Source organism: Plasmodium knowlesi, assembly GCF_000006355.2.
Source record: "Plasmodium knowlesi strain H genome assembly, chromosome: 14".
Taxonomy (NCBI): domain Eukaryota; phylum Apicomplexa; class Aconoidasida; order Haemosporida; family Plasmodiidae; genus Plasmodium; species Plasmodium knowlesi.
In genome coordinates this window covers 1398907-1423598 of record NC_011915.2, presented here as the reverse complement: position 1 = coordinate 1423598, position 24692 = coordinate 1398907, and the positions used below count along the sequence as shown (strand labels likewise).

Below are 24692 nucleotides of genomic sequence, written 5' to 3'. Positions count from 1 at the left end.
TAACTTTTCTCCCTAGAAAGTATATACATGCATAAGTTTTCGTGTATATATAAAAAGTATGCTACCCCCAGAACTAATTTCAACTGCACACATGTTGCACCTTCATCATTTTTTCTTTTATATATATAAAGGTGATAAAGAGAAAAGTATTCCCCATTATTAACAACCATTTTTACCTACCCATTTTATTTACATATATGCATGTTTGAATGTATTATGTACATGTACACACAACATGCTAATCCAACCTTTGTATATATGCTTATGGTGTTCTACATTTTTTAAAAAGACATATAAAACGATTTTAAAGTAAACCAGAATAAATACAATAAGAGGCTCTAAAAGGTGAAAAGTTGACCTAGCTTTTGAACGGTCTACCTACCTATATTATTTTATACGTGCCAACATCTGCTCATGTGGAGGTATTTGTACTTGTACTAAACATACGCATGTAATGGATATAAACTCCTGGGGAATAATTTTCTAAAATGATCCGTGAATAGAAGTTAAGATCCTCGAAAGTTTGCATATAATTGTTTTCCTTTCGAAAGGTGAATTTTAAATAGCTCCCTTCTCTTCACGTTTGTCCCAAATTTCTTCGTATCCCTTTGTCATTCTTTTGATAATATATTGCTTTTTTTTTCTGTTCAAAGGGCGTTCTGAAATAAAAAGAAGCATGCCTTATTATTTTATTATTTTATTATTTTATTCTTTTTTTTTTTTTTTTTTTTTTTTTTTTTGCGGTGCAAGAATATGTAAGAACATTCGTTGATATGCCCACGAGTTTTCCATAATTTCATTTTGCCATTTTTTTTTAAACCAAAATTTGAATGAACAGGAGTTATATGCGTTATTAATATCCCCTCTATTTCATCATTTTGCGAGTTATAGCAAGGAGCTTAAGCAAGAATAAGGTATACTGAATTGAGAAGGAGCGCGGTTAGAAGTTTAGCGCACAACAGGGTTGAGCGAAAAAGAAGGAAAAGTAGAGAGCATAGAAGTGTACCAAGGAAACCCCCCCAAAAAAAGCGAGCAGAAAGAATGGCAGGACAATCTGAGAAAAAGCGACTAAAAAAAGCGAGCGCATTCATCGTTTATGCCTCCCCCTTTTTTACCATTTTTTCGGTATAAAAAAAGATACACATGGAAATAGCCTGAAAACGTGAGAAAATGGGGAACTAACGACTTTTCTTTACCCCATTAAACATACAACGGCTTGATGCGGACTGGTATTTATTGGATTGTTCGTTTCGCATCTTTCATTCGTATAGCCATATTTTTTCATTTTTTTTTTTTTCCCCCCCCTTCCGCAGTTGATTTATATTATATTCGCATATTATTTCAGATATAACTTAATTACAAGAAATATTTTCCTTTTGCACTGTCTCCTTTTTTTTTGCTACTACTACTCAATAAAGAATATACACTATGGGTTAACCAACGGACTAAATTTTACGTAAGGAGGAAGTGTGCAAAAGGAAGATATGCGTGAGGAGGTTCATACAACTCAATAGAATGAGCTGTACCTTCCGAAAAGGCTAAATTAATGTTTCATTGCATGGTTGAGAAGATGCCATATAGATGGACAACCACCGTCTAATAGAACATGCAATATTGAACGAACATTTGTTAGATATCAAAGGAATACAAAATAATTATATACACTTAAAATATATATTCTTTTCTTCCATTCCTTTTTCCCTAGGTACTACACAGACGTTCTGATTTTGTCCTTCGTGATCAACTTGGGCCTGTTTTACTCCTTTAAATTTTTTTACATCTATATCGTTATACCCATATATGCAATATTCAAAACGCTCAATTTTATTTTCACGAATTTTTTGAGTTCACCGGTGAGTTATTCGTGAGCAGACAACCAGAGGGCAGACATTAATGTTTATGAAAGAGAATGTGTGTAACGCATGAATGTACCATAATCTGATCTCTTTTTTTTTTTTTTTTTTTTTTTTTTTTCCATTTAGTTGGGTGCTGTCGATTCAACAGGGAAGGAAGATAAAGCGGAGAAAAAAAAAAACAAAGTTGTGTATAAGAAGGTTTATTAAGAATGAAGTATTTTTCCTTTACGTTATAGCTCATTAGTTAATATTCGACCAATTTAAATAACACAACATAGCTTACGTGTGCTTACTTATGTACATATGTTTCTTCGTTTCTTTTTGTTTTTTTCCCAAACTGCCTTTATCAGATTTGATTTGCAACACAGTATGTTTTTTATTTTTCTCCTATAAATTGTATTAACAACTTTTTTTTTTTGAAAAAATTATGAAGTATTTATTATCAGTTGGTGTAAAACTATATATGTAACAAACGGGGAAATGATTTCAAGCAAGCCTTTTTTTTTTTTTTTTTTCTTTTTAATGGGTACTTTAGATAACTTTCACCCCCAATTTGTGTGCAACTAGGAGCGAATGAACGGCGTGGAAAAAAAAAAAAAAAAAAAAAAAAAGACTCATTAAATTATACAGCCATTTGCAGATTGTAGTAACAACCTCGATTTTTCTTATTCATAATTTTTTTAACAAAAATGATTGGAAGTTTTGATGGAACACATCACGTCGGCATACTGTGGACTTGTCAAGAGGGTCACTTTTGTACTCCGATCATCTGGCATTTTTTTATTTCCTAACGGAGGTTACACTTCCTTTCCTATTTATTTCCACTTGCAGAAAGTGGCGAAAAAAAGGGAAAAGAAAAATTATTTGTTCCAAAATTGCTTTTCCTCACAGCACACTCGTAAAAATACGTATTTGCATTGTTCGTAGCGCATCAAAAGGAGAAAAAAAAAAAAAAAATGAAATTCGGAATCAAGTGAACCAACGGGGCCTTTAATCAATAATGTGCACATCGCAGGGTATCCTTCAACGCAGTTTTTTATTCTTTTTTTTTTTTATTATTATTTCGCTTAGGATTTTCTCTTTCACATGCTTATGCTTATAACTTATGCGTGTTCTCCTATGTATATGTGTACGCCTGTAAGCATTTTTTTTGTGTGAGGTGTGCTGTTATTGGCATTTTCTTATCATGAACTTATTCCACCTGGCGCTGCCGCATATGCGTCATTACAAGCGTGCAATATGTAAATAGTGAGCCTTTTTTTTTTTTTTTTTTTTTTTTTTTCCAAATTAACATGAAAATTAAACTGGCATAAAATTATTTTGTGTTGAGAAAATTTAAATTCTTTCCCTTTTCTCATCTGTGCATTCGCATGAAAGAAATTCCCGTTGGGCATATAACATTAACGAATTTGTTTTTAAGTGCATAAAGTTAGGGGCAATTTTTTTTTAGGGGGGGTTTTCGCGCTCGTTAAGGTTTGAACATTGTAAGTATGTATATATTCACGCAACATACGTAGTATACAATGTATACGATCCCTTGTGTGGCATTTATACTGAAGCTAATTCAATTTCGAAATAAGTGAACCAGCAATTTTCTTTGGAACAGCACAAACTGCATTATTCGTTCTCCTTCTAAAATGCAATTGAGCCAGCGCGCGCACGGGTAATGTTTCATCCGTTATCAAACTTTTAATTTTTTTTTTTTTTTCTTTTTCAGGCTTTTTTTCAGCATATGTTTACATGCTCAACCGTTTTTTTGTCCCACGTGTATTCTCTTATACGTTTGCCCATTTCACTCGTTGCAAAGAAGAGGGGGAGGTATCATCCCCTCCGAACTTAACATGCCCCCTGACACTGTTTCTCCTGTTCACATATCTTGCAAAACGATTAATCTTTTCCCCCCACACACACATCACCCCCTTTTGATTATTCCACGCCCGTTTTTATGTACGTATATGCCTTCATATATGTACACATATATATATGTAAAATTAAATAACGTGTGTCTCCTCCCACCGAAAGATTAAGGATGCCAGATCTATACTTTCTAATAAGATGGTTATGTAAAGCAATTGTTAGCTCCCTGTTTGGAGATGTGAACGTGATAAACCCAGAAAATGTGCCTCTGTACGGATCAGTTATATTTGTGGGCAACCACAATAATCAGTTCATTGACGCATGCGTGTTAGTAGCAAACATTCCAAGGCAAGTCAAATTTATTGTGGCGGAGAAGTCTATGAGGAGAGCTGTGATAGGGAAGCTAGCCAGTATTATTGGATGCATAAGCGTAAAGAGACCAGAAGATTTAAAATTTAAAGGAATAGGACATGTATGTTGGGTTAAAGGGGACAACAAAATCAAAGGAATAAACACCAGATTTAAGTTAGATGTACAAATAGGGGATAAATTACTAACACAAAATAAAGTTTTTTCAGTTACGAAAATTGAATCGGAAACAGAGCTGATTATACAAGATGCTATAAACATAGAATGTGAAGATAAAAAAAATGGAGTTCCTTTTAAAATTATTCCCAAAATTAATCAAACAGAAGTTTACAATTTAGTTACGAGTAGCTTAAAAAATGGAGATACCATTGGGATTTTCCCAGAGGGGGGTTCGCACGATAGAACAAATTTGTTGCCATTGAAACCTGGAGTTGCTATCATGACGTTATGTGCATTAGCCGATGGGGTAGAAGATGTGTCCATCATTCCTGTAGGGTTGTCGTACTCGAAACTGTACCAGTTGCAAGGTTGTGTTACTCTATTTTATGGAAATGCAATAATTGTTTCGCAGGATCATTGTAAAGATTATAATAATAACCATAGGGAAACCATATCCAAAGTTCTCAGCAAAATTGAGGAAGGAATGCGAAGTTGTATGTTGACCTCGAAAGATCACGAAACAAGCAGATGCATAGAACTTTGTGTCAGTCTGTACACTCCCGAACGAATGACAATATCGAAAAATAAAATTTACAATAATTTACAGCTCTTTTGTAAAATGTTTTGGAAATTTGGAAATTCAAAAGAAATTGAAAATTTAAGTTATGAATTGAAATGCTATGAGAAATTCTTGCAAGCAAATAAAATCAAAGATGATGAAGTATGGATGCTTAAACAGTCGACTTCTGCAGCTACGTTAAAATTCATTGAGCATATTTGTAGTTTAATTTTTTGTGTAATTTTTGGTATGACTTTTTCACTCTTATGGCTACCCCTTGTTGCTATTTCCATTTATCTGGCAGAAAAACATAGAGAATCTGCATTGAAAAATAGTACGGTAAAAATTCAAGGTTGTGATGTGGTGGCTAGCTACAAGGTCTTAGTCCTACTAGTTTTATTACCAACTTTTAACATAATGTATGGGTTAGTATTTAGTTTATATCTCTATCAGTCATGGTTAAAAAGAATTGCATTTGTAATTTTAAGCATGTGTATATTGCCCATTTGTTACTATATTAATTTAAATTATTCTGCTCAAATTCCTAGTCTCTTAAGACAAATGAAAATACTTTTAAAGGTCATTTGTGGCAAGATAAATGTCTGGAGAGATAACGAACGGGAACTTATAAGCACAAGACATGAACTGCAACTGAAGGTTCGTGCCTTGGTGTCAAATTTAGGTCCAAAAGTGTCTGATGATTTTCTCGAGCAGCTCTACCGAAACATCCCGAAATTTGTTGTTGATGCGGACACCAAGCGGCTTATTCGGGGCAAAGACGAGTGGGTACCTATTCTTCAGCGTTCTCAGTTGGAATACAAGGAGGAGATTCTCTAGTGCTTGTGTAGCACCGATCTGTTTATATATACACCCTGGTATGTATGCCACGTACTCATGCTCGCATGCAGGTATTATGCATTTTCAAATCCGATGGTGGAAGAAGACAACCTCGATGATAAAAGTGGCTCCGCTTGGCTGCTCCGATGTTTCATCCTACATTTAAAGAGCAAAAAAACGCCTACATGCCCCTGCCTTCATTTGCGTAAAAAAATCCTTCTTATCCTTTATGTGTGTCTTATGTATCTACCCTCGCGCACGCAGGGACGCACGTGACGTATTTAACTTTAATTGTACATCAGCACGGATATTATTTCTCATTACCTTTGTTAGTTTTTTAAAAAAAATATTATTTATGAATAAATTCATGGTTTTATGTGCCCACGCGAGTAGGTAGCCGCGCTGATGAACTAATTGACCCACCCAATTTGCCCATCTATTAAGGCTCCATTTTATTTCCCCGTTTTTTTTTTTTTTTTTTTTTATGTCGGAGGGGTCCTCGATGTACAGCATTAGAGTTACGCGTAAGTATTTTTAAATTATTCATTTGTTTTTTGTTTTTTGTTTCGTCTTTCGCGCTTCGCACTTTGCATTTATCACTTGGCATTTCGCATTCTGCTTATATCTCGTACTCGCTTCTTTCCCATTTCGCCTTTTTAATTTTTGTATGGACACACTGTACACATGTGTAACAAGAAAATGACGTATACAGCAACATACCTTCAAGAAGCGTCGTTGCCTTTGTGCATGTGCCTGTGTGCACATGTAGATGGTAAAATCTGATCAAAAAAAATAATTTTACTTCGAAAAGTGTAGCATAGTGTAACTATTTTAAAATGCCTTTACATTTTTTTTCTGCGGGTTTAATATTTAAACTTTATTTTTTCGCGTTTTGGGATTCCCGTATCTGCTAGCTCAAACATGCCAAACAGTTCTCAGCGGGGAGGTAATTTCAATTTTTCGCACCAGGTAAAAACATAAAATGAAGCATGTGCCGTTACGTGTGAGACACATACATTTTTACCACTATACAAAACAAAACGATAAAAAAAAATAGTACAAATTACATTTCAAGATTATTTATAAAAAAAAAAAAAAGAAAGAAAAGCACACACAAAAATGTTACAAAAGAGTTAGGCACTCTGTGGGCACGCGCCGAGTGATACGGAACACTTGTATCATTAAATAGGAGTACACCTATGCGTACGGAGAGGTACATTTGTCCACATGTCCACAAAGCGGGTGAGTTTTTCCGCTTATTGGATTCGCGAGGTGGTAGCAAAAAAGCATATTAAATATATTGACGTTTCATCAGTTGACCTCGCTGCGCATCCCCTTTTTCTTGCCTTTTTAGCTACTCTTTATTTTCCATTTTCTAAGGGTGCGAGCTAAGACGCTGGAGGAGCGAACGAAGAATGCATACACAAACATGAGAAGCAGAGTTACTAACGAATATACAGTCCTGAAAATCGAATTGTAACACTTCTCTTCTTGAATGATAGATTTGTCTTTGAGATTATCAAAGATATACTTCATCATATGTTTTTCCTTTTTTAAAAAAGTCTCCTTTTTTTTTTTCACGAGTGATAACAAATTAACCAAAGCTATGTCATTATCAATTTCGATTCCTTCATTTATGACTTGTATAGATTTGTCATATTCGCCTAGCATAAAATATCCCTTAGCCAATCTGAAGTATATTTTTACATTTTTTTTATCACTTTCTAGAGCCATAAGGGAATATTTAACACATTCTGAGAATTTACTTAATTTCATGAACCCCTGAGCAATATTGCTACAGTAGGTGGCATGTAATTTTTGGAAGGATTCCAAACGTTCACTGGTTAGTTCTTCCTTTTTGGAAAGGACATAATTGATAGACCTTAGTCCTCTTAGCCAGATTTTTATTGCCCCTTCGTAATCCCCATATTTGTATTTTGCATTTGCATCATCTCTTGTTTCCTTTTCATTTTGTTCTTCTAAATATTTATCATCCATCGAATCACTGGATAGTTTTTTTTGATTGTCTTCTCCATCCGGAGGGCATTCATTTATTACCACTTTCTTCTCCTTATCTTTTTCCTCCTTTGTATTCCCATTATTATCTTGATTTTCTTTTGTGGTATCATTTTCGGACGGAGACGATTTGGATAACTCATTGTTTTCACTTTCATCACATACGTCTGTATCTACATTTTCATTATCGTTATTTTCTGCACTCTTTGCGTGGTTATACTTGTCGTTGCCTTGGTTTAAGTTGCTTAAGCTATTTTGTGTGCTACTGTAGAGCGAGTCCATTTTTATTTTCTTAAAAAATGTACTCTATATATCGCCGTTGAAATTTCTTTCCCTTTCTTGCTTTACAATTTTTACTTAATTATTCATCAGAGCAATTGTGATAGGAAATATTCCAAAAAATTCAAAATGCATTTGGGGATTTATGCACTTCACCATGTCCCCTCTTTGCGTGTTTTTTTACTGAAGGGGGAAAATGTTTCCTTTTTTTTTTTTTTTTTTTTTTTTTTTTCTTTGCATGCTGCTTTTTTGCTCTACGCCGTATTTCACTCCAATTCGATGTTACGGTTGATGTATATTTCCCCCGTGGTGAAGATCTCACTTTGGTAAAGGGAGTAAATAAAACGGAGCAAGATTGGAAAAATGGAAAAAAAACGTATATTCCTTTAAACTAATTGGTGCTTCCTCTTGTGAAACATTAGACTTTACATAGCTATTTCCACTTTTTAATGAAACCCACCCTACACCCGTGTGGTTTTCCAAATGCTTTTATTATGCGTTCAAGTGAAGCGGCTCAAAAATGCGATCGCGAAAAAAACGGATGGCCCAAGGGCGACGGGTATACAGGGTTATAATGCCGAAATGTACGCCGTAAGGGGGCAGGTAAGGCTAATCATCAAATCGGCGGAAATTCCATGTTTACAGGCTCAGCAAAATCGAATGCGCAAATTAGGGGGATTCACACGACACTGCGAGTTGGCCACCGTTAATTTGTTCGTTCTCAATCTCGTAACGCGGCAAATGGTTTTCGGCAAAACTGGCGCTTTGCAAATTCGTAAAATTGCCAAACGGTCTGAACTCGCAAATTTATAAATTCTGCTTATACCTTTAATCCCTTATGTTTTCTTTTCCTACCAACGGGACCTCGCAATAGATCTGTATTACATATGCTTTAGAACATCTTTTTTTTTTTTTTTTTAACGCATTGTTATATAATGAAGAAAGTGTGGCATAATTATAAGTTACCTTTTTTTTTTTTTTTTTAATATGCATATAGTACCAAAAATATTTTTGTCAGCAGGCTCCCCCCTTCTTCGTTTAAAAAAGTCAGAAATAAAAAACAAGGTTTTTTTTTTTTTTTTTTTTTATGAAGAATTCAATAAATGGGATATGAATTTATCCCTATGGGTCCAATTTGTGTTACACGTTGTACATAATAAAGCAGTCGAAATATATAATCACATATAGGGTAATGAACATGCCTTCGCCCATATTATATATATAAATTTTCTCCTTTAAAATATGTCGTAAGGGGTAGATGGAATTTTGTACTGTTCAATGAATATTTTTGAAAAAAGGAAAAAAAAAAAATGTATAACCGAAAGGTGAAAAGAATATATGAAAAAAAAGGAAGAAGAGTGCTCATATAATAATGTGGTTATATAGGGCGCGATTTTCCATATGCTACGAAAAATAGATAGACACTCAGTGTTATATAAAGTATGAAAAATGAGGGGAAAGAATTAACAACTACCTAGGAAGTACCCCTTTTTGTACCTTTAACATATGGTAAAAATGAATTACACATAAGGAGTTTTTATACAAGAAGAATATTTCATAGGAATTGTAAATTTCTATATTTTAATAAATGTATACACAAAAAAAAAGAACGCGACGGAAAACGCGGAGACTGTATAAGTTACGAATGCATAAATTATTTGCATGTGTAAAGGCTTTCATTGTATAGAACACTGCACCAAATTTAATTATTGGAGAAACCGTTAAAGGGTTTAGAGCGCTTTTTAATTTTTTCCTTCTTTTTCTTCTTTTTCTCCTTAAATTATGTTTTCCATCTGTGCGAAAGTTTCCCAATAAGTGTTATATCTTGTTCTCGTAAAAAAAAATGTATGGGACATCCGCGCGCGAGCGTCCGCGCCCCCAGCGCGGACACTATATTACGGTTTTCCGCGAAAAAAAGTGTGGAAGAAGCACAACCTTTTTACAAATGGTCCACAATTAGACTTCATAATGGAAGAGGATGAAAGAGTAATGAAGATCATAAAAATTACAATAATAATAAATTGATAACAAAAAAAAAAAAAAAAAAATTCAATAAACATTTTATCTTCACTAAAAAAAAAAAGAAAGTTGCAAACAAAATAAGAAATAAATGTAGAAGAAAGAATCTTCTTTTTCTTCTCTTTTTCTTTTTTAAGAAAAAATAAAAAGGGAAAAAAAAAAGAAGAATGTTTTTTTTTTTTTTGGTATAAACAAAAGGTGTCCTTTCACCAAAAAAAAAGAAAAAATTTTTTGCAAACAAAATAAAAAATAAATGTGGAAGAAAGAATCTTTCCTTTTTTCTTTTTTTTTTTTCAAGAACAAATAAAAAGGAAAAAAAAGAAAAAAAAAAAAAAAATAATAAAAGAAGTTCAAAAAAATAAAAAGTAAAACGAATATCCTAACTCATTATATGTGTATATCACATAATTAAAAAAGGACAAAAAGGGTGAAACCTATATCCTTCATCTTAAACAATAAACCCTGAACCGTGAACACTAAACCCTAAACGCTGAAACCATAAAATCTAAACAGTCAACCCTAAAACCTAAAACCTAAAACCTGAACCGTGAACCTGAGACCATAAACCCTTAACCGTGAACACTAACCCCCTAAACCTAAACCATAAACCCGGAACCTAAACTTGGAACACGTTCCATTGGAACCTGCTCCAAGGGAATACTTTCCATTGGAACCTGCTCCAAGGGAATACTTTCCATTGGAACCTGCTCCAAGGGAATACTTTCCATTGGAACCCCTTCCATAAGAACTTCTTCCTTAGAAAACTGTTCTTCTTCCATTAATTCGGATCCCATGAATTCTTGAACCAAAAGTTCCAGAAAATCCTTCTGGTTCAATTGTGTGTCCCCTTTTTGACATTCATCCAACACTTCAAAATGAATTTCAATAATCGTTCGACGATTCACGCGACCAGAACGTTTTGTTCTTGTTGGAACAGAACGAGGTTTTCGTTCCTTCACCAATTGATATTCATGTGAACTATCTTGCTGCACATGATCGAGAACTTGTTCCTGTACCGATGGACCAGGAATTTCACCAGGAGATCTTCTGAAACGTGCTCCTCCTTTACCAAGAGGACCAAAATACTACAAAAAAAAAAAAAAAAAAAAAAAAAAATGAGAGGATATTTTTGTTAAGAAGATTGTGAAATGTTCTTTTTACACATTTATTTTATTTTCTTTTAACCATTAAAAAAATTTTTTTTTCCTTTTAACCATAAAAAAAAATTTTTTTTTTCCTTTTAATCATTAATTTTGTCCATTAAAATATATTTTTTTTTTTTTTTTTTTTTTTTTTTATTATCTTACCTTCCAAAGGTAATAAGCCATAGCAGAAAGGCCAATGGAGACAGGAGCCAAAGGAAGAAAAGGGGTAAGGAGATCCGTAAGAAGGATGGGACAGACTGTATTCTCTAATGTTTTTTCCATTAAGTCGCTCTTCTCTTGGAGTAGTGGTTCCACTTTTTCCTCTATTTTGTCATTTTGGCTGTTGCCAATGGGGCAATCATCATAATCTTGGTCAATTTTGCATTCAAAACAAGAAATACCATTAGGACCCTTGTTACATTCAGATAATACATTCTTCATAATGTCTTCACTTTGTTCAAAAGCGTGATTTATGCCCTCATCTATGTCACAAAGAGGATGTACCCAACTATTTCCTTGTTTCTTCACTTTTGCCATTTCTTTTAATTGTTTTGTATATTCCTTAAGAAATAAACAACCCATCGTTTGCCCAAACGATGGGTCCTTAACATTGACCTTAGCAGAGCCCTTACCGCGGCCATAAATGTGTTTTAATCCTGCAGCAAAATGCAAACAAGCTGCTTTATTTGTTTTTTTTTCTTTATGGCCCTTAGTATTCCATTTGCTGTCGTCATTGCAGTATTGTTCAACGTTCTTCTGCTTTGTAGGGTCGTTCATATCTTTTAAAAGGTCCGCTAATTCTGTTGTGGCGTCATTGTGTATGTCACTCTGATCATAAAAGAAGAAGGAAGGGAGATAAAAAAAAAATATATATGTATATGTGTATGTAGTTGTTATTGATGTTGGTTCCGACTTACCCAATTAGGTGTGACCATTGCACCTGTCTTTTCTTTTCTCTTTTTGTTGTAGTGTTGTTTGATTGCACATTGGACTTGAGTACAGAAAGTGTCTTTACTATTTATTTTGTCTAGTGTTTCGTCCATCTTGGTTTCACTTTTGTTTTGTTCGAGGAGTTCGTTCATTCTCTCCTTTACTTTGTCAGTGGTTTTGCTGCCAATTTGGCAATTAGGGAAAGGACTTTGCCTCTTGCATTCAAAACAATAATTATTGCCCTGAGTGGTGCATGAATTTGCTCCATTCTTAGTGGCATTATTTTTATCAAAAGCGTATTTTATTGCCTGTCCCAATTTTTCATTATCTAAAGGACATTGATTTGTTGATTTTTCTATTAATTGATCAGCATAAAGATTAAGTGCTGCGCACATCATAGTTTTTCTAAGTGGTACAGCATGATCATCCTTTTGGTTGTTTTTTTTAATATCAGAAATGTGTTTTAAACCTGAAGCAAAAAGCTTACAAGCTTTTTGCTTTGCAGTTTTTTCACCGTCGGTGTCGGTTGACCAAGAAGAACCAATGTCTTCCATGCAGTATTGGTTAAATTCCTCTTGTTTCCAATTCCCATCATTCGTAATAATTTTTAGGAGTGCCTTTAATTCCTCATCAACCACATTAGTTATTTCATCCTGATCATAAGAGAAGAAGAAAAGAAAAAAAAAAAAATATATGTATATGTATACACATATGTATACACATATGTGTATACATATACATATACATATATATACATATACATACATATATATACATATATACATATATATACATATACATATGTATATATATGTGTATATATATGTCCTTTTTTTTTTCTCTCATTATGTGTAGTAGGTTGGTTATGTTGGTTGTATGTTGGTTGTGTTAGTATGTTGGTTGTATGTTGGTTGTGTTGGTTATGTTAGTATGTTGGTTGTGTCAGTATGTTGGTTGTGTCAGTATGTTGGTTGTGTTAGTATGTTGGTTGTGTCAGTATGTTGGTTGTGTTAGTATGTTGGTTTGTGTTAGTATGTTGTGTTGTGTTAGTATGTTGGTTGTGTTAGTATGTTGGTTGTGTTAGTATGTTGGTTATGTTAGTAATGTTGGTTGTGTTAGTATGTTGTGTTATGTTAGTATGTTGGTTGGTGGTAGGTTATGTAGTATCCGGTTGATGTCGTATCCCGTTGGTGTCGTATCGGATTGGTGTCGTATCGGATTGGTGTCGTATCCGGTTCCTGTCTGCGAGGAGTTTTTCCTCTCCCCCCCCTAAAGTAGCTAAAGCTAACCCCTGAACCTTACTCCTGAACCCTGAAACCTTACTCTTATACCCTAAAACCTTAGTCCTATACCCTGGAACCTTACTCCTATACCCTGGAACCTTACTCCTATACCCTAATACCTTATTCCTATACCCTCAAACCTTATTCTAGCACCCCTACAACCTTACTCCTATACCCTACAACCTTATTCTAATACCCCTACAACCATATTTCAACATCCGTACCACCTTATTCCAACACCCCAACAACCTTATTCCAACACCCAAACAACATCATTCCAACACCCAAACAACATCATTCCAACACCCAAACAACATCATTCCAACATCCAAACAACATCATTCCAACACCCAAACAACATCATTCCAACACCCAAACAACATCATTCCAACACCCAAACAACATCATTCCAACACCCAAACAACATCATTCCAACACCCAAACAACATCATTCCAACACCCAAACAACATCATTCCAACACCCAAACAACATCATTCCAACACCCAAACAACATCATTCCAACACCCAAACAACATCATTCCAACACCCAAACAACATCATTCCAACACCCAAACAACATCATTCCAACACCCAAACAACATCATTCCAACACCCAAACAACATCATTCCAACACCCAAACAACATCATTCCAACACCCAAACAACATCATTCCAACACCCAAACAACATCATTCCAACACCCAAACAACATCATTCCAACACCCAAACAACATCATTCCAACACCCAAACAACATCATTCCAACACCCAAACAACATCATTCCAACACCCAAACAACATCATTCCAACACCCAAACAACATCATTCCAACACCCAAACAACATCATTCCAACACCCAAACAACATCATTCCAACACCCAAACAACATCATTCCAACACCCAAACAACATCATTCCAACACCCAAACAACATCATTCCAACACCCCAACAACCTTCATTCCAACACTCCAACAACATCATTCCAACACTCCAACAACATCATTCCAACACACCAACAACATCATTCTAACACCTCAACAACATCATTCCAACACACCAACAATCTTCATTTCTAAAGGCGGAATCTGAATTTCTTTCTCTATTTTTCTTTTTTATTTCACTTTCGTTTTTTTCATCCATTTTCATTATACATATATATATACATATACATATACATATACATATACATATATAGGACTATATAGATTTACATATATACGACTATATATGTGTACATTTATACGACTATATATGTACATATACATACATATATACATATAGATACATATATACATATATATACATATATACATATATATACATATATATATATATACATGTATATACTTATATGTATGTATATATGTATACATGTATATGTATATACACAGTTGTCTATCCTTACCCAAGATGGTGGTTTTCCATTTTTGATCTTCTTTACGTATTGTTTTACTGCGCATTGCATTTTAGTACAGAAGTTGTCCATTTTATTGATTTCGTCTAGTGTATCTTTCCTTTTGGAGTCAGTTTGGAGGAGGCTTTCCATTTGAGGTTGGACTTTAATTGCGTCAGCTTCCCCCTTATCGCAAGCTCCACTTTGTGATTGTGGTTGTGACGGTGATGATGATGTATTAATCAATGTTTTGGAAACACTTAGTTCGCAACTACTAAATTCTGTGTTTTGAACCCTTTCACACTTAAAACAACCATTTTTATTAGCACCATTACACGAAGACGAAGAATTATGCTCAGCATTCCATTTTTCAAACATTGCCTTTATTCTTTCCTCATCAATGGGACAATTTTTCTCCGTCAATTTAATTATTTCATCAACATACATGTTAAGAGCAATACAGCCAACTGCTCGTTCGAGCAGTTGGTTGCCATTTCCATTATCTGTAATGCCATTAATGTGTTGTAGTCCTGCTGTGATATGATTACAAGCTTTTCTTTCAACACTATCAGGATTATTATCACCAAAGTCATTGCATGCAGCATTAGTTTCGGTCTTTCCTTTTTCATCGATGTGCTTGAACATCGCTTGCAATGTTGTCCTAACTGCGCCATCCCAAAAGTCACACTGTAAGAAAAAAAAAAAAAGGAAAAGGTTATATATATATGTAATTGGTTGTGTGGTATCCGGTTGATGCAGTATCCGGTTGGTGTAGTATCCGGTTGGTGTAGTATCCGGTTGGTGTAGTATCCGGTTGGTGTAGTATCCGGTTGGTGTAGTATCCGGTTGGTGTAGTATCCGGTTGGTGTAGTATCCGGTTGGTGTAGTATCCGGTTGGTGTAGTATCCGGTTGGTGTAGTATCCGGTTGGTGTAGTATCCGGTTGGTGTAGTATCCGGTTGGTGTAGTATCCGGTTGGTGTAGTATCCGGTTGGTGTAGTATCCGGTTGGTGTAGTATCCGGTCAATGTCTGCGAGGAGTTTTTCCTTTCCCCCTTACTCAACTAAAGCTAACCCCTGAACCCCATTACAACACCCCTGAAACCTTATTCTAACACCCCCAAAACCTTACTCCTATACTCCTAAAACCTTATTCTAACAACCTTACAACCTTATTCTAACACTCCTATAACCTTATTCTAACACCCCAACAACCTTATTATAACAACCCTACAACCTTATTCTAACACCCTTACCACCTTATTCTGACACCCGGAATGTGAATTTTTTTTTTTTTTTTCTCTACCCCATCAGTGTTGTGGTGGTTGTGTTGGTTGTGGTAATACTTACCCAAGTCTTCTTAGTAGTACCACTATTCCCGTTCACTTGCCTGTTGTTTTGGAACCATCTGGGTGCAGCACATTTGAGTTGGTCACATAAAGAATCTGTTTTGTTTATGTTGTCCATGGTGGTAGTGAAGGTGCTGTCTTGGTCCGAGGGTAATACTGTTGTTAATTTGTCCGTTACTTTCGCTTGGGCGTTGCTATTTGTGGTAATGTTGCAGTTGTCATAGTCCCTATCATCCCATTTACATTGTAATCCATTTGAACCTTTTTCTGCAGTGTCAAAAGCTTTTTTTATTCCATTTTCAATATCACAAATGGACTCCTTCTGCATATGTTTTGCATAAGAATGAAGTAAGAAACAACCCACCGCTTGTCCAAACGATGTGTCCTTCCTTAGGGTTTCGTAAGATGAAGTTCCATTCGTTGTAATATCCTTTAGTTTCTGGAAACCTGCTGTAAGATGTTGGCATGCCCTCCTTTCAGGGTCAGTTGCATTCCTCTCAGTAGTGCCGTTCTCTCCCATCTTATCACAAACACCATTCCCATTGTCATTCTCCTTCCCCTTCATGGCGTTGGACAATTCTCTCCACAGTTTGCCAACATCACCAGTCTCTGTCCAGAATTCGCTCTATAAATGGAAATATATATATATATATATATATATATATATATATATATATATATATATATATATATATATATATATATATATATATATGTATATGCATACATATACACATTCTTCCCCCCATTCTACTCACTGCAGTTGTACTCTACTTACCGCAGTTGTTTTCGATGGGTTTTGTCCGTTTGTGGAATTTAAATGGGATGCTATACATTCCATGTGCTCACATAAAGTGGACATTTTATTTATTTTAGATAGCATTTGTGTTATGTTGGAGTCCTGGTCATTGACGATGGTCTTTAACTGCTCTTCTACCTTCTCAGTGGTGGTGCTTTGGGCATTTGTGCCCTTTATTTCAATTTGGCAACTGCTCAATTGGGCAGTATCTGCCCATTTGCATGGAATACAAGTTTTACCACCCTTGCAATTAGCATTAGTACCATTACTACTGAGTTCCTCCCCAAGTTCGAAAGCTTTGCTTATGCCCTTTTCAATATCACAAATTGCATTTCTTTTCATATGTTGTGCATAAGCGTGAAGTAAGAAACAACCCATCGTTTGTCTAAACGATGGGTTGTTTAAAATAGACGACGACGTCGTCGGCGCCGTCAGATCGTACAATTGTTCGAAGCCGGCATGCAAATAATTGCATGCCGCCTTCTCAGACGGAGTTGCTGTTCTAGTGCCATTATTCTCACCAATCACTTCATTACAAGCAGTTTCGTTCCCGTCTTTGCCTTTTGTGTTCATTTCCCCTGCTAATTCATCCCACAATTCTTTTACAGGGCCGCCATTCCCTTTCCAAAATTCTTCCTATATAAGTGGAGTTATATATATATATATATATATATATATATATGCATATGCATACATATATGTGTATATACATACACATATATGTATATATTTATGTATATACGCCTATATGTATATACGTAAGTATATACATATGTATATATGCATATACGTTTACATATGTATGCATACATATATACATATATATACGTTCATAAGTCTATACATTTGTGTACGTATATGTATATATATATATGTATATGTACATACGTACATACGTACATATGTATACATCTATACATACATGTATATGTATGTATATACATATATGTAAATTCGTATGTATGTACGTATGTGTAAGTATATATATGTACATGTATATGCGTACATACATCTATACATTTGTGTACGTGTATGTATATATGGATACACATGTATATATATTTATATGTATATATATTTATATGTATATATGTATGTATATATGCATATATACATAAGTATATACATATGTATGTACCTATGTGTAAGTATATGTACATGTACATATGTCTATTTACATGTATATATGTACATACGTATGCATGTGTATATATGTACATGGCTATGTACACAAGTACATTTATTTCCTTACGTTGCTGCTTCCTGATGCCTGTCCTGCTGTTGTTGTTTTCTTCCATTGGTCTATAGCACATTGTAGACGATCACATAAAGTGGCTTTGTCATTTATATTGGATAATGTTGTTTGTACGTTGGTGGTGGATTCAGCGTTCAACTCACCCATCACTTTGCTCACTAGGGAGGTGCTCCCAATTTTAGAACTGATACACTCCACCTTCTCACACGGCTCACATGAACCCTTCTTATTATCATTCTTCTTACACCACGTATGGCGATTACTCTCCTGCTTCGCAGCAGAAAATGCTTTAGTTATACCGTCTTCGACGGCACAAGCATAACCACCCTGTTTCGCATGTTGTTTTAATTTCTCTGCTAATGCATTCAATATTACACAACGCATGGTAGATTTAAATATTCGGTCATTCTCTCGGTCCCCCTCAGAAACGGATTCATCCTCCTTCATTTCATGTATCTCCTTCAATGCTTTAACCATAATTTTGCATGTTGCTTTGCTCACACAATCTGCATTATCCTTGGGGCATTGAACTGTACTGCACAGACTGCCTGCATCGGTGTCGGTGCCCCCATTGTCAGATACCTTTGTGACAAGGTTGGTGACTTCCTTTTGAACTTCGTCCCACAATTTCTTCTACAATTGAAGTAATATATATATATACATGTACATGTATACATACATGTACGTATATGTACATACATATGTATATACATATATGTATGTGTGTGTAATTGTCCATGCCCCTTTTACCTCGTTTGTGGATTTCTCTACAGAACTCCCATCCAATCCCTCCTTTTGCCTTAATACACATTCTAAGCGACTACACAATTCATTGCTATTACACGGTTTACCTGAGAATGGAGAAAATTTGTGATTTGAGAGGAATTTTCTATATGTATGGCAGGTGTGATACCCAAATAGGACCCGTAGGGGGGGTAGGGTAGGGGAATGAGTGGTTTTTTGCATGTGTCCTATACAGAAACTGCTATGGCATGAATACATAAAAAACTTAGGTCTTACTTCGTTCCTTCACTTCCCATATTTTCTCCTTAGCTTCGCCCTCTAACCTCTTTACAACGACGTTTATTTTTGCAGGGTCCACGGTGCCATTCTTTATTGCGACCTGCAGTGCATTTTCTAATGTGGTTGTGTCTAATCTGTAGTTGTCGTTGGTTAATATGTCAGCTAGGGACACACTATCAGGTCCTTTTCCGTTGACATCGTCCTTCATTCCGGAGAAGGATACCATAGTTGCTTTATTCTTCTGTAAATTTTCTTCCCGCGTTGCCTCGTGCTTCGGTTTCCCCATCCCCTTATTCCCTTGATAACAACGCTGTGTCATCCTCTTCCACAACTCACTCCCCACCCTCCAGCCCAACTTACTCTTCCTTTTCCCATTTGTCCACGTTCTAATTTTATCACCGAGGAGTGCTTTACCGACCATTATTTCGGTATCAGTAATATTTTTGCATTCAGCAAACATCCCATTCCTACTGCTATGTTCCGATTTTACCTTGTTCATTATTTCGCTTTCAATCTTCCCTACAACTTCACCCAAATAACAGTGATCACCATAGATTTCCTTCAGGGCGACAGCGCCGACAATGCACCGTCGATAGGCTTCAGCACTGTCGATATCTTCATATGTTGCTTGCACATCATCCGTCGTTCCTACTCCGTTAATCGTAACCCTCTCCGTCTTTATACCACTCATGAAGTACTTTATCTCGAGTATAGCATTACATAACAGTTCCATATACATTGGCCATCTCCACCCCCGTGGCTGCACGTCCGGCCACTGTACTGTATTCTGGCTGCAGAAACCCGCTATTTCATTGGATTCCTGCTTCGTTAACCACTTCTCTAATTCTTCCCATGTGTCTATCAAACTCTTCCGCATCGCTTCCTACACAGAAAAAAAAAAAAAAATATTACATATACATTTGCTACTGCAAATATATATATTCATATATTCATAATAGCTGAATCCGACCAACTCCTATGTTCCTCCAATCTTTATATTATTTTTCTTTTTTCCCTCCTTTCTTATAATTCCCTTCCCCTGTCAGGTTTCCCTTATCGCGTAGGACATCATTTCCAGTAGCCCACACTATACAATTTGCCTGGCGTCAGGTTAATGTGTTGTATCCAGTTCCCAACATCCGGTTAGTGTCTAGTATCCGGTCTCTGTCTGCTAGGAGTTTTTCGTTCTCTCTCCCCCCCTCAAAGCACCTGAAGCTAACCCCGGAACCTTATTCCAACACCCCTAAAAGATCATTCTAATACCCTTGAAACCTTATTTTAATATTCCTACAACCTTCTTCCTAAAACCATAAACTCAATTATAACATCCTGCACCTCCTCATCTTCCTCCCTCCCACTTTTTCCTTCTTTCAGAATCCGGTAAGGTATTGTGTGTGCATATTTGCTTTTTTTCTTTTTTTTATTTTTTTTTTTCGGGTTCGTGTTTTGTTTCCGGTTCCCACCCCCCCGCCATCCGGTTAGTATGTAGTATCCGGTTGGTGTAATATCCGGTTGGTGTAATATCCGGTTGGTGTAGTATCCGGGTTGTGATGCGCAGTTTCCGGTTTCTGTGCCATCCGGTTCCTGCGTAATATCCGGTTTGCCTCCCCTGCCATCCGGTTAGTGTGTAGTATCCGATCTCTGTCTGCAAGGAGTTTTTCCTTTCCCCCCACTTACTCAACTAAAGCTAACCCCTGAAACCTTACTCCTAAATCCTGGAACATTACTCCTAAACCCTGAAACCTTACTCCTAAACCCTGGAACCTTACTCCTAAAACCTTGAACCTTACTCCTAAACCCTGGAACATTACTCCCGAACCCTGGAACCCTACTCCTGAACCCTGGAACCTTACTCCTAAAACCTTGAACCTTACTCCCAATCCCGGAACCTTTACTCCTATACGTCTGAAACCTTATCGTACAAACCTGAATTCTTATTCTAGCACCCGGAATCTGATTTCTCCACCCCTAAAACTTTCATCCTAAAACCGGAACCTTACACCTAAACCCGGAACCTTACACCTAAACCCGGAACCTTACACCTAAACCCGGAACCTTACTCCTAATCCCGGAACCTTTATTCTTATACGCCTGAAATCTTTACTCCTAAAGCCGGAATCGGACTTCTAACACGCCAAAAACCTCCTCATCATACTCCCCTCCCCCACCCACATTCTTTTTTTTTTCTTTCATTTTTTCTTTTTCTTCCAATGTGGTAAGGTAATGCGTATGCCTATTTGCCTTTTTTTTTTTTTTATTCTTTTCATTTTTGCGAAAAAAAAAAAAAAAAAAGAAAAAAGAAAAAACCTGTCACCCTAGAACCTAAAGCATACACCCTGAAGCGTACACCCTAAAAATGCGAAATCCTACACATATGCACCGTAAAATATTAAATCCCGCAAAACTAAATACGAAATCTTACACATATACACCGTAAAATATTAAATCCCGCAACCTAAATGCGAAATCTTACACATATACACCCGTAAAATATTAAATCCCGTAACCTAAAAATACGAAATCTTACACATATACACCGTGAAATATTATAAATCCCGCAACCTAAAAATACGAAATCTTACACATATACACTATAAAATATTATATCCCACAACCTAAATGCCAAATCTTACACATATACACCGTAAAATATTATATCCCGCAAACCTAAATACGAAATCATACACATATACACCTGTAAAATATTATAAATCCCGCAACCTAAATACCAAATCTTACACATATACACCGTAAAATATTATATCCCGTAAACCTAAATACGAAATCCTACACATATACACCGTAAAATATTATAAATCCCACAACCTACAAATGCGAAATCCTACACATATACACCGTAAAATATTATAAATCCCGCAACCTAAAAATGCGAAATCTTACACATATACACCGTAAAATATTAAATCGTGTAACCTAAATGCGCAATCTTACACATATACACCGTAAAATATTATAAATCCCGCAAACCTAACTACGAAATCTTACACATATACACCGTAAAAATATTAAATCCCGCAACATAAAAATGCGAAATCCTACACATATACACCGTAAAATATTATAAATCCCACAACCTAAATACGAAATCTTACGCATATACACCGTAAAATATTAAATCCCGCAACCTAAAAATACGAAATCCTACACATATACACCGTAAAAATATTAAATCCCGCAACCTAAAAATACGAAATCTTACACATATACACCGTAAAATATTATAAATCCCGCAACCTAAAAATACGAAATCTTACACATATACACCGTAAAATATTAAATCGCGCAACCCAAAAATGCGAAATCTTACACATATACACCGTAAAAATATTATAAATCCCGCAACCTAAAAAAGCGAAATCTTACACATATACACCGTAAAAATATTATATCCCGCAACCTAAAAAAGCGAAATCTTACACATATACACCGTAAAATATTATAAATCCCGCAACCTAAAAATGCGAAATCCTACAGATATACACCGTAAAAATATTATAAATCCTTCAACCTAAAAATACGAAATCTTACACATATACACCGTAAAATATTATAAATCCCGCAACCTAAAAATGTGAAATCTTACACATATACACCGTAAAATATTATAAATCCCGCAACCTAAAAATGCGAAATCTTACACATATACACCGTAAAAATATTATAAATCCCGCAACCTAAATACGAAATCTTACACATATACACCGTAAAATATTATAAATCCCGCAACCTAAAAATACGAAATCTTACACATGTACACCGTAAAATATTATATCCCGCAACCTAAAAATGCGAAATCTTACACATATACACCGTAAAATATTAAATCGCGCAAAACTAAATGCGAAATTTTATACGTACACCGTAAAATGTTAAATCCCGCAATCTAAAAATCCGAAATCTTACACATATACCACGTAAAATATTATAAATCCCACAACCTAAAAATGCGAAATCTTACACATATACACCGTAAAATATTATAAATCCCGCAACCTAAATACGAAATCTTACACATATACACCGTAAAATATTATAAATCCCCCAACCTAAAAATACGAAATCTTACACATATACACCCATAAAATATTATATCCCGCAAACCTGAATGCGAAATCTTACACATACACCCTAAATCCTAAACCATAAACCCTGAAACCCCTAAACCATAAACCCTGAAACCCCTAAACCATAAACCCTGAAACCCCTAAACCCTGAACCCTGAACCCTGAACCCTAAACCCTGGAGCTTCCTTTTCTTCCTCCCTCAAATATTCCTTTCTTTTTTTGCCTGAAGACCTTCTTGCTTTTTTCCCTTCTGTGACATGTTTTACCCTTTGGCCTTCTCTTCAGCTGTCCTTCTTCCTTATTTTATTATATCCACTTACCGTAATTTTTTCAGGAGTCGTCAGAGTCGTTGCCCCCTTGTTCAATAATTCCTCCATCCACTTCCCGAACAATCCGCCTCCACCCTGTGTTGCTGCGCTGGGTTCTGCCATGTTCGTGCATTTCTGCTTCTTCTGTACGTCTTCTACAATTTGTATATATTATAAAAAATGAAAAAAATGAATGAAAAAAAATTTTCTTCAAAAAAGAAACAATTTTCTTCCGTCGTCGTCGTATTTGACGTGCCGTTTTGTTTTTCTTCTTTTCCTGTCCGGTTCCCCTAGTTTCTAATAGCCCTGCCGTCCGGTTCCTAAAATCCGGTTGGTGCGTAGTATCCGGTTTGGGTTGCCAGCGAGGAGATTTTCCCTCTCCCCCCCTAAAGTAGCTAAAGCTAACCCCTAAAACCTTATTCCAATACCTGAAAAACTTTATTCCAATACCCTTAAAACCTTATTCCTGAACCCGGAATCTGACTTCCGACACCCTAAAGCCTTCAACCTAAATCCGAAATCTAACTTCTAACACCCCTAAAGCCTTTACTTTCTTCCTTTATTCTTCCTTCTTTATTTCGTTCTTCCTGTTCTTTTCGTTCATTTCTTTAATTTTCCTTCTTCTTTTTCTTTTCCGTTCCTTTCTTTTTTCATTGCCAAAAAAAACAATAATATAAGAAGGAAGGAGAAGGTTTCCCGAAGGAAGGAAAATATGGGGGAAAGTTCTGTTTAAGGGGAAAAGGAAAGAAGGTTTAGGAAGGATGAAAAAAGAAAGAAGGTTTCTTAAAGGAGGAAAGGATAAAGAAGGTCTCTTAAGGGAAGAAAAAGAAGGTTTTAAAAGGAAAGGAAAAGAAGGTTCTTTTCTCGGTTATTAGAACAACAAGTATATGGCCTGGTACTTAATTCTTTCAGGGGGAGAAAGAATCTTTTTTCTCTGTAGGTGTTTTAAGGGGAAGAAAGAGAAGGTTTCTTAAGGGGGAAGAAGAAGAAGGTTTAAAGGGAAGGAAGATTTAGAGGGAAAGGAAAGAATGAAGGAAGGTTTAAAGGAGAGGAAAGGCTTTAAGGAAAGAAAAGAAAAAGAAAAAGGAATAAAAAAAAAAGGAATAAAAAGGAAAGGAAAAAAATAAAGGAAAGGAAAAAAATAAAGGAAAGGAAGGGGAATAAAAAGGAAAA

General features: G+C 35.6%; 4 protein-coding genes across 4 annotated transcripts; 2 read left to right on the top strand and 2 right to left on the bottom strand.

Moving 5' to 3' along the window:
• Window positions 1-1041: 1041 nt before the first annotated feature.
• On the top strand, window positions 1042-2063 carry PKNH_1432000 (SND2 domain-containing protein, putative; the record flags this gene model as incomplete). The annotated part of the gene is made up of 4 exons (XM_002262167.1): window positions 1042-1125; window positions 1314-1456; window positions 1706-1853; window positions 1983-2063. The coding sequence occupies 4 exons, from the start codon at window positions 1042-1044 to the stop codon at window positions 2061-2063; spliced, it is 456 nt and encodes a 151-aa protein (XP_002262203.1).
• A 1822-nt stretch (window positions 2064-3885) lies between these two features.
• Window positions 3886-5637, top strand: PKNH_1431900 (glycerol-3-phosphate 1-O-acyltransferase, putative; the record flags this gene model as incomplete). Its single annotated transcript, XM_002262166.1, has 1 exon — window positions 3886-5637. One exon carries the CDS (start codon window positions 3886-3888, stop codon window positions 5635-5637), a length of 1752 nt encoding a protein of 583 aa, XP_002262202.1.
• A 1350-nt stretch (window positions 5638-6987) lies between these two features.
• On the bottom strand, window positions 6988-7935 carry PKNH_1431800 (tetratricopeptide repeat protein, putative; the record flags this gene model as incomplete). The annotated part of the gene is made up of 1 exon (XM_002262165.1): window positions 6988-7935. The coding sequence occupies one exon, from the start codon at window positions 7933-7935 to the stop codon at window positions 6988-6990; it is 948 nt and encodes a 315-aa protein (XP_002262201.1).
• Window positions 7936-10547: 2612 nt separating this feature from the next.
• Window positions 10548-23642, bottom strand: PKNH_1431700 (SICAvar, type I; the record flags this gene model as incomplete). Its single annotated transcript, XM_039113653.1, has 10 exons — window positions 10548-11036; window positions 11259-11924; window positions 12014-12679; window positions 14715-15389; window positions 16051-16674; window positions 16828-17484; window positions 18101-18736; window positions 18854-18954; window positions 19124-20009; window positions 23532-23642. Coding segments are annotated over 10 exons (5511 nt in total), but the record flags the coding sequence as incomplete, so codon positions are not given.
• Window positions 23643-24692: the final 1050 nt, after the last annotated feature.